Below are 21109 nucleotides of genomic sequence, written 5' to 3'. Positions count from 1 at the left end.
TAGTTACCATTGTCCTGTGCACTGGGTTATCAGCACCAAGTCCAAGCTTATTGATTTCCACACCCAATGCAATACCAAAATATAAAATTTTAATCAACAGTTAATTTTTTGTTAACCTTTTTCCAAATGTCTTGGAGTATCGCAATAATATCGTATTGTGAGTTCAGTATCGTGATATCTATCGAATCGTGACATGAGGGTATCGTTACACCCCTAAAGTCTATATATTAAGTCTTAAACCAATTATCGGTCAATTTATAAACCCTTCAGAATGACTTGCCCCATACACTTTCATTGGAAGCACATAAATGCACACATGATTCTCTTGTTTGTTTTTGCAAACTGAGGGATGAGTTCACTTTCTGCTATAATCAATAGCATACCACAGATCCAGAGCATTCCTCTTCTGGTTACTTTAAAAAGTCTCCAAAATATCATTTAGACTTGAAAGAGAAAACAAACTGTTTATTATTAATTACAAAATGTTTTTATTATTTCTATAAATATAATTAAAGACCCACTCCGATGAAAATCATGTTTTTCTAGGTGTTAACATGTTCTTGTGGTATTTTTCTGATGTTAGAGGACATATCTTGAGAAAAATAAGCTCAAAGTTGTATTTCTGAGTATTTCTGCATTCAAATGGCTGTGAATCAGTAGCAGACGCTAAAATGCCGGCTAAAATAGACTGGAGTTGTGACGTAGTAACTCCACTGGGCGGGGCCACAAGCTCATACTCCCCTCCGCCCCGCCCGCTCAGGTTCTGTAGAGAAGACAATGGCGGATCAATACCTATGTGCGGTAGCGGGTTGCAATGCTAAGAGGAGAGATAATTGGTATTAGCTTTCATGCTTTACCAAAACATGTTGCTGTGAGAGATGAATGGATTACGTTCCAGGGTTCCAGACTGCGACCATTTTTTGAGAATGTGCGAGTTAAAATTTTATGTGGTCGCATTTGTGCAAGTGCATGGTCATGTACTACTCAGTTAAATTCACGCATGAATTTTCCTGCATTGAACTTGTTTTAGCGCCCGCCAAAGTGAATTTTTGTCCCGCCAAAGTCTTATTTGATCGGTGAGTAATGTAGATGAACTGCTGCGCTTGTTTAAATGAAAGAACGAGCAGAGAGAGAGACCCGGACGCGCGCGCGCGCACTCTCTGTCTTCGGAGCCAGGCGAAAATGTAAACAAGACCTCACCGTCTCCAAACTAAGCGCTGTCTTGCTCTCTCTCCCTCGCACATATTAATCAAAATAAATCGACACGGCGGTAAAAGGTCGGAAGACCAAAGTTTCATGTGGAGCATTCTGAGATTTTTTTTTTTCTTTTTCTGAATTGCCGCTGGGTGTGAATTGTGCTAAATAAGTTGCCTTATCTTCTCTGAAAAGCGTTCCGGACATTCAGCTGACATAAAACAACACTTTAATTAAACGAAAAAAACTATCCAGTGATGAAATGTTTTCTGTGTTGACAGAAAGAAAGAAAGACAGAAAGAGGCTGTTGCTGCCTATGTATCTCGCTTCAGCCAACGGCTCCGCCCACAACGCAGAGGCGAATTGCTAATGAGCTACTGCCGCTCTGCTGAAGCGAAGTCCCAGAAAACGGCACAGGTTTTGTGATTTTGGCTAAAAACGGCATAATCATCATTTAAAGACCACTGAGAATGTTTAAAAATAGCTCAAAATATGATCGGAGTGGGACTTTAATCTCCAATTGAACGTCTAAGTCTGTAGTCACAACTAGAATTCAGTTGAATAATTTTCCTTGTTTGTTTATATGGATGGTTTTCAGCAGCATAAGTGAAGAATGCTCACGTGCAGTAACTGGATTACATCAGTCAGAACAGATGTTCGCCCGGCTGCAGATGTGCTGATGCTTCCTGGGAAGAATGCTGCATGTTGCACCAGCATGGACCATGTAACTTGGCTGGATGATTTGTTTTCAGATGTGCTTGAGGTTAGCAAATAGTCAGGTGTGAAACAGCACCTTGCGGGTTTTAAATCAAAGAACATTACCATTTGTTTCATGCTTCGCATTTTTCAGCCTTTGGACACTGGCAAATCTTTGCATAACAAGAAATTGCACTTATGACTAAACCTAATTTGCACCTTGAAAATTCTTCAAGCCTTTCTTCTGAACAAAGGATATTTTATGGAAGTTGTAACTGTGAAGTTTGTATACAAAATGTAGGGGGAAATTAAAGGGAAAAGGGGAAAGTTCACGAGGGTCTTAACTTTGCCTAAATTTCATAAACAACTAAAAATATATTCATTGCACATTATGGGTCAATGCAGTGGTGTCCAAAAGTCTGAGACCACATTTGGTGATTTAACATTTAGAAGTTGTAGAAATGTTGAAATTTTTAAATCAAGAAAAGTTATGACAAAAAAATCAAGATAAAATATTTTAAATAGCAATTATCTATATCTGATCTATAGTAGAACTATAGATAAATATGTAAATTTGTAATATTGAGCTTGTGTATCATTCTCAAACCACGCAGGATAACAAATGTGTGGATTCATGCAGCATGCGAATAGAATAGAATAGAATAGAATAGAATAGAATAGAACACTTAGTCCACTTTAGACATTCAACTAACTATAAGTAACTTTGCAACTACGTCAACTAACTCTCATTAGAGTATTAGTAGACTGTCTGCTTAATATCTACTAACACTTTATTTTGATGGTTCCCAAACAGACATTCTACTGACTATAAGTAACTTTGCAACTACTAACTCTAACCCTAAACTAACAGTCTACTACAGTCTACTTATACTCTAATGAGAGTTAGTTGACATGTAGTTGCAAAGTTACTTATAGTTCGTATAGAATGTCTAAAGTGGACTATCGAAATAAAGTGGAATAGAATAGAATAGAATAGAATAGAATAGAATAATGGGTAATAACAAATTTTACATTAAAAAAATGCAAAACAGAAGCATTATCTCTATGGTGTCAGACCTGAATGCATTTTGGTAAACTGGCTTTAAACTCCTGATGCAGCTCAGTGTTCGGCTGGCATTGTAAGAGTGGAAAACTGTGGAATACGCTCATCGGCTGCCTCAAATTCCTCTCATAGCTTTGGCTAGCCACTACGAAAACAGCCTCTCACATTCATGCCCCCTTGACCCTTTAACCATTATGAATCCTCTAATCGGAAGAGTTATGAGCACACGGTTAGATTAGATTAGATTAGGCAATGGATAAATATGGTTGTAAAACCAAAACAAGTTCTTTCCTTTTCAGAATCAGTCTGATGAGAGAAATTAAAAACAGAAAACAATGTCCCTGGACCAGTCAGGGAGTTAATCTGCGCCTGGACCCATTCCAAGCTTATCTCTATAGGGAGATGTTATCAGTGTCCCGAAGAGACTCTACACCTATCACTAGAAATGATACAGATGAATTGCTTTGCTCTGACGCATGAAACATCCTTCTGAGCTGCTTTCATGTCTGCAACTATCTCTTCTGAAAGCAGTTTGACAAATGCGGTAGACGTTAAATGTTGATGTTTAATCCACTATTGTTTTATTTAGAATTGTTCTATAGTCAACGCAGTATATAATGCAACATCAGAAGTAACTATAATTAAATTACAGAAAAATTAAGAGTAATCCATTACTTTTTCCAGGGAAAAGTAATTAAATTACAGTTACACTACAATTACTTGGTAATAAATCAAACCCAACACTAAAAGTAGAGGACAATTTCAGACCAAAATCTTTGGTATATCGTTGTTAGCTTAGCAACATGCTAACAATAAAAATGATTGCAATCAATTTTGAGTTATATCTTCTGTACGCTTCACATGAGGAGAGTTTGTGTCCCATTGGTACCTTTAAAGATGGCTCCAAATCAGCCAGTTACGGGTCTCTATTTCAGTTAAGATACTGCCTTAGAAGGCAGCTGCCTATGTAGGGAACAGACAGCAAGACAGTTTGAAACAGAGCTCAAGTGTGAGCGATATTGTTCTTATTTGCCGCTCATGGGCTTCCTGCATTCTTTCACAGCATACTTGAAACATGACTTAGGAGGAAACGTAGTAAAATTCCTCACCAACAGCATGTCACCTGACGGTTTTGTACAATATACAACATACAGTACAATATAGTGTTCTTATGCCCTCGTCTCAACTCTCAGCAACAGAAATGCCTCTTTCTTTTTTGTGAAATTTCACAAAATGTGACTTCCATTACTATTGCTTTAGTTTGGACGTCAACTGTCAAGAAAAAGTCTGTTAACAGGTTCTGTCTTGTTTAGCTTGGCTAACACACCTGCAGTCTAAATACTATAAAGGCTAGTTTATTGTCAGAAAGGAAATACACAAGGAGGCCTGGACATTTGCACATAACTGAAAATACAGGGTCCATTTTACTTCTGAAAGGCGAACCAGATCTTTTTCTTGGCAGTTTGCCACTATTCAATTGTTAACCTGCATTTTTCTGAACACTCAAGTCTTTGATTCACTGTGAGCCACCTTACTTTTCTAAAGCCAAATCATAAAATACTAAGGAATAGCAGCCAAAAACACTCCCACAGCAAAGGAACTTTTTTTTTAAAACTTTTTTTTAATAAGTTTATAGGAAGCTTAGTGATGCTGTAGTTTGTTTATAGCCTACGTCTAGCTTTTTACTTCAGCCAATCATAAACTTTGATGGTCACAGAGCTTATTTTCTGCAACAATCTAAAAGCCAATGGAAAAATACTATTGCGTTTTTGTCGTGGGAACCAGGGTGATACAAAAATATCAATTCAATCACAATAAATTATCGGAAGAAGATCATTTTATGACCACAGATGTGTCCGTTATCAACATACACTGCCAGTGTAAAATGAAATTAACTCAGTTAATTCAACTAATGATGAAGAATTGCACAAACTCAAATCTTTTCATTATTAGAGCTTCTGAGCAGGACCTGTGCTATCATAATCACCCATGTATCTCTGTAAAAGACAGAAAATCCACAGAATGATTCAACTTCCTGCTGGAGGAGATCTCATCAACACGGCATTAGGTGACTTATTCTGACTCTCAGCATGACTCTTATTGCTTAACGCTAAGGTTTGTTCATTTTGTGGATTACTTAGTTTCAAAGGGGTTAGTAAGATAGGATAATAATCTTCCTTTACCGCAGTCTTTGCTGTAAAAGGGAGTAATATTGTAAGCAAAGTCATGTGTATACAAAGCATTATGCTGCCAACAATGGCGGTAAATCCTGTTTCAAAATCTTGATTATTGAGCATGATGGTTGTCAATTTATTGCACTTTTACCTATAAGCACAAACCCATATTCTCTCCATTATGAAAACTGGTAAAACTCAAAAGTTTATCTCCAAAGCTAAAAACTTCCCAAATTCCTAATAGTAATACCAAACGTTAATGTTTTTATATTAAAAGATATAAAAGAGGTCGCATTTATTCCGCAATCACAATCGCAAACAATATGATTGAGATCTATGCTTGGATTTATTACAGTTTATCACTGAGAAGTAGAGCTGTACAATTAACCATTTAAATAAAATCACGATCTCGATTCAAACACCCATGCAATATTATTCTTAAATGACAGTGATTCGGCTATATGTCTATTAAACCTTTTCCAAGTACAATTGCAGCGAAAATTCATATCTGTGTTTGCGCTGCAGTTGAGCCAGGGAGAGCAGTTGTCATGTATAAGTATGAAAAAGCTTCACAAACAGTCTTTTCAATCACACAGAATCATCATTTCTGTGTTACAAAATATGCATATTATCTACAGTATAGATCAAAGTAGAGGAAATCACCTTTTGAAAGTAATCTCAAAGCAATTCAAATAACGATTTTATCAATTACATCGTTACACCAGTAGGTGGCGACAAGTGACTGTTAGAAAATGTATTTGTCATTAAATTATTATTTAAAGAGAATCGTTCAAAAATGCTGAATAAGTGTTTACGAGTCATTGAATCATTCATTCAAACCGATTTTTTTAAATCATTAATTTAGATTAAATATATTGAAAAGACTGCAGCAATTAACATTTTGTCAGAGCCTTTAGTAAATTACATGTTTTTTTGTTTAGTTATCTGTTCAAATTCATGAGAGAATCGTGATCTCTGTTTGAAACAAAAACAAAAAAATTGTGATTCTCCATTTATCCAGAGTCGTGCAGCTCTTCTGAGAATGTTTGATGGCCGATTTAGTTGCAGCAAACAGCACAAATGACTCGTGAACGACCACAGACTGGCTGTGATGTCGTTGTCATCTCATCGTTTTGTTTTAGTCATGGTCAAAAGGTAATCAACGAAAAATTTTCGTCATATTTTTTTCATTAATGAAATTAACACTAAGGACATGTGTTGTTTTGCCACTAAAAAGACTTTTAACACAAAAGATTCAAATTTTTCAGCCCTGAAGTGGTACTTCACAAGAATCTCATCTCATGTAATGGTTCTGTGATTACATTTGCAGGCACTAATGTTTCCCCAAACACTATGGCATGCATTGCCTCATTCATTATGAGGAGTTGCTGTTCTGCTTGGAGGATATTGGTCAAATTAACCGAAGAATTATCTAAAGAATAGTGGGACGTCTTGGATTAGATCCACTTTGCAAATCAACACTTGCTGCGAGACCTTGCAGGCGAGACATGCAGTCTCGCTTTTGGGACTACCATAACGCACCTCTAGACCAAACAAACACAGTCTGACTAAAAAGACACTGGTCCGTGCGATATAAAAGAAATCAAGAGATACGGTTTGCAGAAACCAAGGCTAAATCATCAGGCTATCATAACATGAGTCAAAAACGTCCAAGAGTAGAGCAGGATGGATATGAAGCAAGACAACAGATCCCAGTAAACTCTAAATGAGCCATACACTTGCTTTTATTGCAATCACACCTGAATTTCTTCAGTTTCAAAAGCATTCATGTGAAAACATGCCTGTGGAGGTTTCCATTACCCCTTTTCCACCAAGGCAGAGCTGGTGCTGGTTCGGAGCCAGAGCCTAGTTTCAAATCGGTTCTTTGTTTTTCCACCGCCAAAGCACCAGCTCCGAACCAGTAAAACTGGTTCTTAAGTAGCACCAAATCATTGCAGGGTCTAGAACGGAGCCAAGAAAGAACCGCTTGCGTCAGAGGCTGGGGGCGGGGTTACCGTGGCCAACAAGACTGAAGAGAAACTTGTGACCGCCATTTTTAAATAGCAGCTAGTCGAGCTAATAGCAGCTCGATTATAATATCCGTCTATGTAAGTTACGGCGAGCTGCACGAACGCGTTGGATTCGCCGTGTTTGGATGCCGATTTATTTTCGCAAACCCATGAGCATCCATAGTAACGCAACGTCTATTATTGTTGATGCCTTGTTCGAGATGCATCGGAGCAGCGTGGACCGATCAGAGCTGCGGGAGTGTTTGGAGATCATACGACTCCTTGTGCTTTTTGATCGCTTTCGCAGTGCTTTGATTTCATGTGCTGATCGTTCTGCGAGAAGCCGATGCATCTCGAACAAGTCTGGTGTGTTTGTGTTTGGCGCTGCCGCGCTAGCGTTGCTGGGCAACATGATACGTATGCAGTGACGTAAGATATAGCTCTGTTGTGGCTCTCTGGCCGGTGGAAACGCAAACCGGTTCGTCAGTCGAACCAACTCCGAACTGGCAATAGCTCTAGCTCTGAACCAGCACCCGGTTCTTGTTGGTGGAAAAGGGGTACATGTCAGTTTTGTCAGAGCATCTAATATCCCTAATGCACATCTGAAGAGGTTTAGCCAAAAATGCCTTCAGCAAAGTGAGCAAATAACACAGCGATCGCAGAAATGAATATGTCAACATGAGGATGTGCTGCACGGTGATGAATTGGTTCCGTTGCACTGAACAGTAGAAGACTTTGGTGAATTAAAAGGGAGTAGGAAAGAATGAAAGAGAGAAAAAAGTTGAGCTGTTCTCACAAGGCAGAGAGCCTAGGGCTGGGAAAACCACATCCAGCAGGGCCTGCATCCGAGATGTATATCACTGAAGTGCAAGTTTACTGAGATAGGATGCATTTGACTCAAGAAGATTGTCTAATTCTTGATGTTTGCCAAGATAAATGACACTTAATTATGATTGGGATGCAAAATCCATCTATTTATTTATTAGCATAGACATTTTTACCATTGTTAGTTGGAAATGCATCGATTATAAAGGAATTTTCCATGTTAAATACAAGTCAACATTATAAATACAAAAACATTCGTGGAATACTATCGATTACCGCAGAAAATGATTTTAACCAATTTTAATATTGTGACTCCCATTAGTGCAATTTGTTTTTTGTTTGTTTTTACAACGTGAATCTAAATAATTTTCTATAAAATGTCTGCAAATGTTATCAGTCAAGCTTAAAATGTTTGGTAACTCTTTATTAGAAAAAGTTAATAAATGATGCATAGTTACAAGAAGCTTAACACTAATCCAAACCCTACTGTATAGTAAAGTCCGAATATTACACTGCAATGAAAACATAAATATATCATTTTAAAGAAGAAAAAAGTACTTTAAGGGTGTGTTCACACTGGTTGTTCGGTTTTCTTGGTTCTTTTGATGAGGACCAAAAAAGAAAATTATACATTTAGTTCTTAGTTCGCTTAGCGTTCACACTGTCATTTTTAAGACTGAATCTAAAGAACAAACAAACAGCTTTTATTAAGTATATTTTGTGACGGTACTTGCCGAACATCTAAACCAATGCTGTACTGGGTTTAACTCGCTCGTTGTATGTGTATATCACAGTATTTGTACTAGCTGAGATCTCATGAAGAGTTTATGAAATGTGTAAAGGACTTTATAGACAAATGAAGATCTGCAGCAAGAAGATGCGGTTCTGATGCCTGAACCGAACTGTAATGGGCAATGTTGTGAAAAAACAGGTTTGCTTGAGCATTCTGTCCTCTTTAGGGTCACATCTTGTAACATCACATCCTGTTTTTGGTTAGTTTACATGTCTTTGTTCGGTGTTGTGTTCATATTTCATCCGAACCACACCAGAGTTGGTTTAGAAGTGGACCGAGACCCATCCGCTTGTTTGATGCCACTAGGGTTCAGATGGCAGCGTTCACACTTATTCAAATGAACCGCACTAACAGAGCAATCACACCAGGGTTCGTTTTTATCGAACCAAACCTGACAATTGTAAACACACCCTAAAAGACCTAAAAACAGACTTAAACGCTCAACCAGTTTGTATCGCAGTGGGATCCTGAGTTCAACTTTGGCCTGGGTTATGTCCTGACCCCATTCTTCCTCCACTTTCCTTTCAGTTTTCCACTGTCCTATAAAATAAAGGCAAAATGGCAATAAATAAAATAAAGCAAAGTTTTTGTGTCCGAAGGTGTTTGTATTCTGCCTCGGTGGCCATTCACCCGAAAGCAACAATACACTAAACAAAGCAGGTAAACAAAGAGATCCATTACAATTCACTTCGTACACGTCTACTATATTTTCACACCATGTCCTATACTGTGTTCTCACAATAGAAGTGTGTAGAGGGAGTGTCACTGATAGCCATATCACCTATCCCAGGGCATCTGCTGCCTGTTCGGATCAAGTGTTATTTTGAAACCTGATCATCCAAGAAGACACAGGAGGTTATTGAGAGCTGAATGTTTCACTTTGGCTGAGGGAGATTTCCTTACAAGCTCTGCCTCAAATAAAAATTTTTATGAACATAAGTTATAAATTATGGTTTGAAAGGCCGGTCAGATGTGGTCAGGTTTGGGAAGAGGTGAATCAAAATGGTTGCCTTTGCTTAAAGGAGTAATGAACTGGATTGTTTTATTATTTTATAATGTTGCCTGGGGTGCCCTTATAATGTTAGTATGATTTTTACATTAAAAATTGTCATAATTTATAAATAAAAGCCATTTTTCCAAGCCTGATTTCAGCTTCAGATTTGAACACTCTGTTTTAAGGGGCGTGTCTGCTGTGAGACTGCAGTGCAAACGCCCACTGCTGTGATTGGCTGACATGCTTGCATATGAAATAGCTAGTATTACATGAACTCTCTCGAAAACTTTTACTACGTTTTTACTATTACAGCTATCGAGATTAACAAATCGTGAAAAGTATCGTTTAAAGCATTATATTTAAATCTATTCCATCACATGAAAGGTTGCAGCATGATGAGCACTGACTGAGCAGATGACAGACAGTCTGTTGATCGCGTGAATAAAGATCTTATCATTGCAACGCAATTTTTGTAAAATGTTTAGCACAGACACCTAAGTCAGTGGGAAGGGTTGTAGGAACCGCGTCATTAAAAATGAATTTAATCCACTGGTCCCTGATAGCTTGGTCCGTTCTTGGGAGAGAAAAAACATTTCCATGATTCTGATTCTGGCAGTCAACAACAGAGCAACTCACGTGTGCACCACGTTTCTGCATCTTTCACAGTCGAGTGCGTACTTCGAATCGGAATTCAGTAATGGCGGCGCTCGACTGAATATGAGGGGGAGAGGGGCAGGGAGGGCTTCCTGCAGCATAGGTCTGCGGTGTCCATATATGGGATATCCTGCCCCGTCTTGACGTCAAGTCGGCGCAGAAATTAACATCACGTATTTGAGTGCGCGTGCACGTGAGCTGGTTGACGGACCCAGGGGGTAAACAAACACTTCACTTTTAAATATCAGCTTCCCGGCCAGTGTATAATCGTTAGGCAATCATAACATACATTTTTTCTTGTGGAAAAGTGAAAATTACAGGTCATGACTCCTTTAAAAAAATAAAAAAAACCATCTTTCTTGACATCTTTGTTTAGTCAGCAATTCACTGACTATGCAGACAGTACAGCTGACATGCTGAGATTTCAATTGGCTTTTTTGAAAAACATTTTAGGATAAAAGACTGTTCAAGACTTCAAAATGGGCCACTGTCAACCACGAATATGTTACAGGCTCAATAAACAGCAGGGGTTTTTTTCTGCGCGGTCTTGCATTAGTGTGCATTTCAGCGTATGTGTGTCAGGAGCTCTTGGCCTAAAACTGTCATCCTGTTTCTCAATGTTTTCCTTTACCGTTTTCTTTTTTGTTTTCCTTTAAGATTTGCTCAATATACACCTCATGGAATAATAAATGGAAACAGCACTTTTCAATTCAAAGGGTCTGAGAACAAGCACCTGAACGTCTAAGAATAATTCTAAAAACAACAACTGTTCTGCATCCTCCCAGATTGTCCGTCTAATACACATACACGAGACACTAGATATCAGAAGCGAAGGGTTCATAAGCAGTGTTATATTGCTATAGGACAACTGGCACTGTTTGATCAAATATTTGAGTAAATGTTTGACGCTTTACACAGTACAGGCTCTGTTTGCTGTGTTATTGCTTCTGTCAAAATCCTGGACAATGTGTTCCCTCCAATATCACACCTCAGTGATTTCCAATAGTGAATGAAATATAACCGCAAATGAATGCCAGTGTGATGCACCACACAGTCAATGCTGTGATGCTGTAATTTTGACCAGCTCGATTCATTAAATCAATACAGTGGCATGAATACACCTATTATAAGCATTGTTTTATTTTTTATCATTTTGATATCAATTTCGATATTTCATTTTGATCAATATGGACAAATTTCCTTATATCCAAAATAAATAAATAAATATATATAATAAAATATATAAATAATAAAATAATATAAAATACATTTATAATGTTTTTCTTAATTTTCTTAATTTTGTTCAAATATTATTAATATTTAAAAAATTGTCACCAAATCCAAGTTGTCTCTTGAAATATCAGACAAGTTTACCTATTTAGGATAGTTAAATGTTTGTTTTTTTGTGTGTGTTTTTTTTCATTAATTAAAAAATAATTAATCGTTTGTTTGGTAATAAATAAATCCTATACAGGTGAAACTCGAAAAATTTGAAAATCGTGCAAAAGTTTGTGTATTTCAGTAATTAAAATTAAAAGGTGAAACTAATATATTTAGTATATATAACTATATACATATGCATGATTATACTTTTCAGAGGGCCGACATTTCTGTATTTAAAATCCTTTTTCTTATTGATTTCAGGTAATATTCAAATTTTCTGAGATTTTGAATTTGGGGTTTTCATAAGCTGTAAGCCATAATCATCAAAATTATCACTTCAAATTTTTCGAGTTTCACCTCTGTGTGATAGTTATATACATATGAGATAATATATATATACACACACACACACACACACACACACACACATACACACACACACATATATATATACCATTTCTAAGAACTTGGCACTTGGCAATTAGTTTTAAACAAGATTCTGTTCCCTTTCCCTACCTTGGAATAAATAAAAGGAATTACACAGTGGTCTTTTCTATTGGTCAATTAAATGTGATGAGGAATGATGTGGGATTTGCAGAAACGGCAGCTTCTCACATGAAGCCACACCCTACTGAGATGTCAAGAACGACAAGGAACGTTTATTTTTTCCAGCCTGGATTCCAAGGTCTCTTTCCATCACAGTGGCTCACTCAATAATGGAAATACTACAAACTCCATGACGTGCAGGTTCAATGTTTCCAAACATAGACTTCCCGTGAGCTGGCAAACGTCACAAAATTTGCTTGAGAATTAGCATGTGTGATAACATGCAGAGACGATAAGAGAGATAAGAAAGAAATAAAGAAAGAAAGAAAGAAAGAAAGACTGTCACAGGTAATCACAGCGTTTATCTCTAAATAGATTCTGGCCATTTCAAGCTCAGTCGCTGTCATCGCAATCATCTCACAATCAAACTGTAAGAGCCGCCACACGACTGTGAACGACAAAGGAACTCAAAAACATGACACTTCTGTCACACAGCTCTTTCCTTTATAGCGGTCGTATGGAGAAACATTCAAAAACTGCTTGAAGAAAACCCTCATTGTTCTCTGCCAAAGAGAGAGAGTCACTCCAGCAAAATCTTCGCCAGTTTTAGGAAACTGCTCAACAGTTTATCAAAGCAGGAGGTCTGCTTTTTTCCCGACAAACTCGTTTGACTTTCTCCGCAGCTCTTGAAACTCCAACCGCTTCAGCAGATGTGATTCTGGGAAAAGCCAATCACCGGGGAGAGGCATCAAGACCCAGAAACAACCAGCCTTCACATGCCGAAGGCCCCTTAGTAACGGACAGTTTTTTACAATCGCCCTCCAGGGAACTCAATATGGAGCCGTGAGTGAGCTCTGGTAACTCTTGAAAGAGCGTTCAGGACGGATGATGAAAACTTAGCAGAGGTGGAGGGGGAAGTATGCAGATATTAAAGACAGGAAATTGACGCTGGGCATTAGGATTTGCTGAGAGAAATTACAGCCGGCCGTCTGCAAAACCGATCACTGGGTCATGCAAAGCGTGTGCAAACAGTGTGGGAGATCGGTGACAGATGAGGACAATCGGACAGCAAATCAGGATGGTGAAGAGACTGTGAGGTTTCAAGGCATTCTGCAACTCATTTTATAGTCTAAACAATAATGCTGAAATAGAATAAACATTATTGAGACAAAAAGTCATGGTGTCAGGCACGTGGAGTGAGTGGCCTATCAGTAGGTGGAGGCTTGTGTCAATGGATTTGCAAAAATAAGCATTTATAGGCAGCAAGCAAAGCTTTTGCAAATGAATCGAGAAATCAGATTGTCACTGAGAAAAAAAAAACTGTCCATTTGACACTATATTTATGTAGAGATGTATAATCATTTAAAAAGTAAAAATTATCCCATGGAATCTGTTTTTTTTTTTTTTTTTTTGGGTGATTTAAAAACCTTAAAGGGATAGTTCACCCAAAACTGAAAATTGTCATCATTTACTCACTCTCATGTTGTTCCAAACTTGACTTCCGTCAATCTTCAGAACACAAATTAAGATTTTTTTTAATGAAATCTGAGAGATTCCTGTCCCTCCATTGACATGCTATCACTTTGACACTTCAATAAGTTCATAAAGAGATCGTAAAACTAATCCATATGAAAAAGTGCTGTTGTCTAGCCGTCTGAGATTGTTAGACAATGGGACTAATTGAGTGCTCATGATGATGAAAACTGTAAAATGAAAAGTTTAAACGTTTTCCCTTGTTCTTTTCTCAAAATTATGGAAAGCATTTTGAATTCGCCAAAACTACAGTTAACTCAACCTTTGGTGTCGCTAGCGCCACCAACCTGTTGACCTACAGAAAGGCTGCGGGCTCAAAGCATTCCTTTGCAGTGATTTTTTATTTGCTGAGAAATTGTTAGAGTCAGAGACAGAGAGAAAGAGCTGTTAAAGTCGCATGAGACCAACAATCCAGTGCCAAACACTGTTCCCATGATGTCAATTAACGGGACCAAGATGTTCCAGCATGACAACGCGATGAAATGATGCCTGACGGGCGGTTTAACGCAACGGTCCTCCATCTTGGAACGTCCTGAGGCGGGGGAGGAGGGTAATGGGAGAAGGATATGTGACTGCGATAGAGGACAATCGGATTATCATGCTTTTGTTATCGGCTACATGACAAATCAAAAAGACCATTTATCATAATAAGCTGAATTGGCAGACCTGAGGAACATGGAGTTATGTACAATCTGTGTTTTGAACATTAGGCGAGTCTATAATTATGCAAATGGTCTTTTTCTTTGTTAAATTTGATAAGATCTCAGCATTGGCAAGGATATCAGGGTGTTTTCCAGAGAAATCTGAATGGTTTGATGCCTGGGGCACAAGAGCGCAAAACAAATCCAGGTTTGACCTTCATGTTTAACAGTTCCAGGAGAAAAATCTGAATTTTCAGTAAATGAGAGAGACCTGAGATGAACAAATGGAGAGTTACGTAAAATGAGAGAGACCTGAGATGAACAAATGGAGAGTAACGTAAAATAATTGATGAAATCTTGATGAAAAAACACATCTTTATCTCTCTGTTTTGAACTTTCATCCACATAGTTTCTGTCCACGAAGACGGAGCTCTCCCACGTGGATGCATTTACAAGCGACGTTTACGCGTTGCAGTGTTGACTGTGAAAACGGCGGTATTTGAAAACGATGACACGTTTAGTCATGTGACGCATATCGTACACAGATATATGGTTATACTGGCATTGTAATTGCTTGCTATATACTTTCATAGTGTTGATAAAGAGAAATGCTCCTTTGTACAGTCTTCATATTGCATTCCTGCAAAGATGACTGAAAATTTACTCACAATTGCTGTCCTTCTGGCAAAACATGATGACAATTGTGTTTTAGACCATGTGATTTTAAGTGCAACCATGGACGTAACAGTGAGGGGTGGGATATTTTGCTAAAGTGATTGTGCCAGAAGAATAATGGGTAACACTTTACAATAAGTTTCATTTGTTAACATTAATTAATGTATAAAGCCATGAGCAATACATTTGATACTGTATTTGTTCATCTTTTTTAATGTTAGTTAATGTCTAGCCCAGAAATAGATGTAGAGGCTACATTTGTAGAAGTAGGCCTATACTATGAGTATAACTATAAGATTTTAAACGATGCAATAGACAAAAAGCATAAATGTATCAATACAAGAATGATGTTTGAAAGGATTAATCATTGAAATAACCTTAAAGAATAATTATACGCATATTTTTTTTCCTTTTTCTTATACACCACGTTTAAGAAAATTTGATTTTTAATATGAATGAGTATGAATGAATAATTTTTACTTTTTAGTTGCATTTGTTTGGTTCTTTGTTCATCCTCAAACAACTGTTTTATTTTTAGCCAAAACGAAATATATAAAAACTAAAATATATGTGTTCACGAAATAAAAACTAAACTAAAACTAACAAAACCATTAATGAAACTAACTAAAACTAAACTGAAATTTATAGGAAATTTGAAAATGATGCTAAAAAATAAAAACTCAATTAAAAATGCAAAACTATAAACTTATTTTCTGATATTTTTATGGCATTGTTGCATCTTGTTTGAATTTCGAAAACTCCTCATTCATTATGAGTGAATGGAAAGAATGACCTCCTGACGTCTACAAAAGAAAGAAAGGCATACAGGTTTGGAATGGCATGAGGATGAGTAGATGACGATAGACGTTTCATCTTTGAGTGAACTATCCCTTTAATGGACACTCTTGATGATCATGCTCTTATTCACTGATACTCTGGACAGTTCCTGAGCACGCCTTACGCAACATGCCAGCGACTGCATAAGGAAGGGTACAGCACACAAGGACTGTTTTGTTTAGCTGTTTTGAAATATTTAGGAGATCTGTCTTTTGGCTCACAAACACAAGCAACTTGCAAATGATTAGATGAGGCCTGACTCAACAAGCTGACTCTTCGATGAAGACACACAATCGGACCGTCTCGTACATGTAATCGACACACTAAAAGTGTCAATCAAAAGATGCATTGCATGTTTTTGTGATTATATACTGTAAAACATTTATCCTGCAGACTTTTTAAATTCTGAATGTTTTTACAAGGAAGTGAAAAAAGGACAGATCACACGAAAAAGAAATGTAAATGAAGTCACTTTTATATAGCGCTTTATTCAAAGCACCTTCATATTTTTTTCACATTTTCAAAGCTTCACAGCTTCATATTAATAAACAGGAAATTTGTGTTAAAGTTGTTCAATTTCAGCTATAAAGCAGCGGAAGAAAATTGTGTCATTATTCTGCTTAATATAGTTCAGTGTTGTTTCAATACAGTTCAATAACTGTCAGTGTTGCAAAGTTCATCAATTATGAAATTAGTTCAACTCAGCAATGATAGTGTCATTATTCAGCTCAAGTCTGTTCAAAGTTGATTCAATAACAGTGCTGTGTTGTGTTCAGACTTTAGGAATCAGATTGTTTCTCGAATCAGATCTGATCAGGCAGAAAGTCCACACTATAATTTGCAAGTGATCAAATAAGATTCACGAGTCCAGATATAACCAATCTACCGGTATCCGCATGGGTTGCTTTGGTCATGGCGTAGACATTCACACCTATGTGGCGAGGCTTTCAGAAAGAATACAGGACAAATGGAGATGCATCATCTCGCTCCTCAAACCCTGTTGAGTTGTGGTGCAAAACTAAGACTAAGACTGAAGTATACTCTGATGTAGTCACGGCTGAAATCTTTGGACATACTGTTTGAATACCGTGTATGAATACCGTGTTCCTCACCAGTTTTGACGACATCATTGTGTGTATGTTAAGAGTGATGCAAAAACTATTTAAAATCAGATTTGAGCAGCCAGAGCATTCAGACTCAGACGCATCTGTAAAAATTGCATTGCAATCACATTTCAAACCACCTAAAAATTGTTTTCATTTGTTTTTTGTTTTGTTTTGGTTTTTTTGCTGTACGGACCTTCAAAACCCATCTGGATCTGGATTTTTGCTGGCAGTCTGAACATAGCCTAAGCAATTTTGAAGAATGTTTCAACTGTTTTTGTCCGAACAATGAAAATCATTGGGGTCCAATGTTGTTTTGGACCCCATTGACTTTCACTGTATATCTTTCTTTGTGTTCCCACAGAAGAAATAAAATCATGCAGGTTTGGAACAACATAAGGGTGAATATGGTTTTCTGCAGCAGTTCTGCAGAATTAAAATGCTTTAAGAAACTATATTATGGTGGAAAAAGAGGGTGAAATACTAATGTAACTTGTACCTTTGGACTGTTAAACAGAGAAGGATCACAAGAGATTTTATCTTAACTTCGTGAGAAGAGCAGCATTTTACTAAAAAGTATAATAAGACTTTGACTTTTCCAGACATACTGTACAGTATAAACATGCAGACAAACCTCATTCCTACACCTTTACTACTAAACCAGTCAAAGCCCCAGACCCGGCAAACACAACTAAAGCTCATCTCACACGTATTTGTATGCTTTAACTTTGAGTCACCTCTGAGCCGTCTGGATGTGTCTGAAGAAGACCTGTGAGAGCAACTCTCTCAGATGGACTAGATTAAATCTCAGTGCCTGTAGACAAACCCACTTAAAACATGCAATGAGGGCAAGTTATTAGGGACTTTCTCATTTTGGAATAAATTGGGTCCAATGAAATTGGAACAAAACTCCAAAAACTTGAGTTTAAAGAATACAAGCTTATCCACTTTGATGTGACAAGCTTTGCTTTATAGCCCATCCCTTTTTCAGAAGAAATTAGGAGTTCTGTCTGTACTATTGGGGATGTATGCTTCAAAGCTACTTTAATTAGGTGGCAAAGTACAATAAAAAAAAAATGTCCAGCATCCGTACCCACATATGGCTCTAACTGCACTGCATTGAGGTGACCACCTGAGAGACATTGTTCTAGGTCACAATGAGGCTGGAGGGCATCCAGAGGTCAATGCCAAACTAAATGAAAGAGACATTTGAAAGTCTATGTTGCATGTGGCTGGACTGATGACCAAATGTGGGACATTTTACTGAAAATTCAAATATAGCTCAACACGGTGCACCTTGGGATCAGGGCCAGTGAACGCATTTTTATCTGGTATTCAGATGGATAGTCTATGAAGACTAAACAGCTGTTTCGCTCTTAAACATAACAGATAGCAGCAGCATTTCTCTGACCTTGACCTTGAGCGAGGCACAACAGGGAGCCCGAAGACATTATGGGACGTCACGACTGTCCTCATTGACACTATAATACCCGTCCTCTAAACCAATATGGGGTCTGGAAAACTGGCAATCAGTGCATTTCACAATGATAATGAGTGACCACGTAAACTTGTTCAATAGACTCCCACTATATAAATTGCAAATGTAGTAGAAAGCAATTCAAACAAACCAAAATCTGCATGAAAAGGTAACGTCACTGACGACTGTCAAAACAGAACTTATAATAAAGGGAGGAGATTCCTCTCTTGGCACCGTGACTGTAAACCTGAATGAGTCCTAATGAGGAAGCAGACTGTAATAAAGTGATTTGTGTCCCATCTGTCAGTATTGGCAGAGCCATGTGTTTACACACAGGACACCCCTGAGACCGTCTAAATAATATGCAGAGTGACATATAAACACACTTTAAACAAATCGAATAAATGTGACAAACTCTAACACTAACATCATAGATTAAATAAATGGCTTTAGTTAATTGGATTCACATCAAAGAAAATGTGGTGGACCAGCACATTAGCACGCATTTTAGATAACCTAATGAAGCTTCATGTAATATGAAGTCAAATATAATGTTTATTATGACTGAACTTACCTGACTACATTTTGTTAAACCGACAAAAGTCATTTTCAGGGTTGGATCAGGTAGAAATCCTTCAGGTAACAACTGGCATTCAATAAAAAAAAAAAAAAATGTCAACACACTAAAATTAAAAACTAAATTTCATTCAAAATTCATAACCTGCTGCTGTTCACTGGAGTTTTTCAGCCACTTTGAATACATTTTTTTTTTTTTTAAAGATGGAAAAGAAATAATGTAGTAAATGTTGAGATCAACATGAACTAATATTAATAAATTAGTCACTGTAGTTAACTAATGTTAACAACCGAAACCTTATTGTAAGCGTCACCATATGTCATAACCGTCACCTTATGTTCATTTTTTTTCATAAAAGTAATATTTTGACTTGAATAAAAACTGTCAAATTGCCACATGAAGCACATTTTAGAGTATTATTACAGCTGTTTAATCTATAGTGAAGAAGTAGTTCAAGGCAATATCCTCTTCTCTTCGCCTCAACTACCGTATATAAATCATGCCAGTTCACTAATGAACGCAAAGAAATCACAACCTTATTAAAAGTATGGGGTGGGGTTATAGAGCCTTAAAATTTGGGCTGATCCCTGTGTGAACTATAGACTCAACCTCAGGTTCCTCCAGAAGGAGTATTATTGTCTGTAAATGTAACGTTCAATAAAAACGTAATTTAAAAGACTAATCGAGTCCAAGAGTAAGTTCTCTGTGGGACAGTGAACACAAACTTCCACTGTTCCCACGCTGACTGACTGAGGTTCCTCTAAGCGCACGCACATCTCTGAAGGTATGTGCGACGATCCCATCTAGATCTACCGGAGAGCATTCAAAGATGAAGGTTTAATCTTACACAACAAGCCGTTTCATAATACTGAGTGTCTCCTACCTTTCTTTTCCGGCGTCACACAGAGGCTCCATGAGAGCAGAAAGGTAAAAATCAATCCCAGCTCAGTTGGTCCTGCCATTTCTTATGTTTCAAACCTCTCAGACTTCACTCCATAGTTTGAAGAGCTCTTCTTTCGGGGGGTTCTAAATGTCCAGAGATCTTGCCTTCTCGTCTTCTTGAGAAAACTTGCTCGACTTGGCTGTAAACTTTGACAGCTCCTCCTCCGTGCTCGCGAGCCTCGGCAGTGATAGAGTCGCGCGCTGCTGGACAGAGCTCGTGCCCGTCAGCAGCGGGGAGGATCGTGCGCGTGCAGTTCAGACGGTGTGATTCAGGTAGAGAGGCTACAGTAGGCTATTATTGATCTGGGAGTTTGTGACATCAGCATTCATATTCCGAATAAAAAATCTTTAACCCGTTGTTAATTAATGCAGGAGGTCACAAATGAACACGGGAACAGAATCTGTAGCCTACCTGTGTGTGTTGTAGTATCACTAAATGCCAAGTGCTGTTGAGCTCACTGCACTGAATTACTTGTAAAAGTGCTGTGCAATGATTAATCGTGATTAATAGCATCCAAAATAAAAGTTTGTGTTTCTATAATATTTGTGTGTGTACTGTGTATAATTATACACTAGACAAAATTATAAACGCAACACTTTTGTTTTTGGCCCCATTTTTTATGAGCTGAACTCAAAGATCTAAGACTTTTTCTATGTACACAAAAGGCCTATTTCTCTGAAATATTGTTCACAAATCTGTCTAAATCTGTGTTAGTGAGCACTTCTCCTTTGCCGAGATAATCCATCCACCTCACAGGTGTGGCATATCAAGATGCTGATTAACCCGTTAATTACGTTAAAGTTAAATACGTTAATTACGTCGTTAATTACCATTAACGTCACACTAACGGACCATTGGCTGAACGTCTGATGCATAAGACACACTTAAGGATTTTTGAAGTCATCATCTGGTTGGTTGAATTATACAGGATGTCCGGGAGATGAGTGTGTCGCGTTCTTTAATGGTCCGCCTGGAAACAAATGCCGTGACGC

The 21109-nt window shown here is 37.7% G+C and overlaps 1 protein-coding gene across 1 annotated transcript in view; it reads right to left on the bottom strand.

Moving 5' to 3' along the window:
- The window catches only part of LOC309490167 (epidermal growth factor receptor-like), a 49283-nt gene extending 28967 nt beyond the window's left edge, over window positions 1-20316 (bottom strand). The window contains exon 1 of the mRNA XM_082159178.1: window positions 20058-20316. Within this exon, the coding sequence (XP_082015304.1) occupies window positions 20058-20136 (79 nt within the window). The 5' untranslated portion in view covers window positions 20137-20316. The remainder of the gene's footprint in view (window positions 1-20057) is intronic.
- Between the last annotated feature and the right edge of the window lie 793 nt (window positions 20317-21109).

Source organism: Leuciscus leuciscus (assembly GCF_965113295.1).
Source record: "Leuciscus leuciscus genome assembly, chromosome: 25".
In the NCBI taxonomy this organism is placed as follows: Eukaryota; Metazoa; Chordata; class Actinopteri; order Cypriniformes; family Leuciscidae; genus Leuciscus; species Leuciscus leuciscus.
Note: the sequence above shows the minus strand (reverse complement) of the source record. Positions and strands in the feature narration are given on the sequence as shown.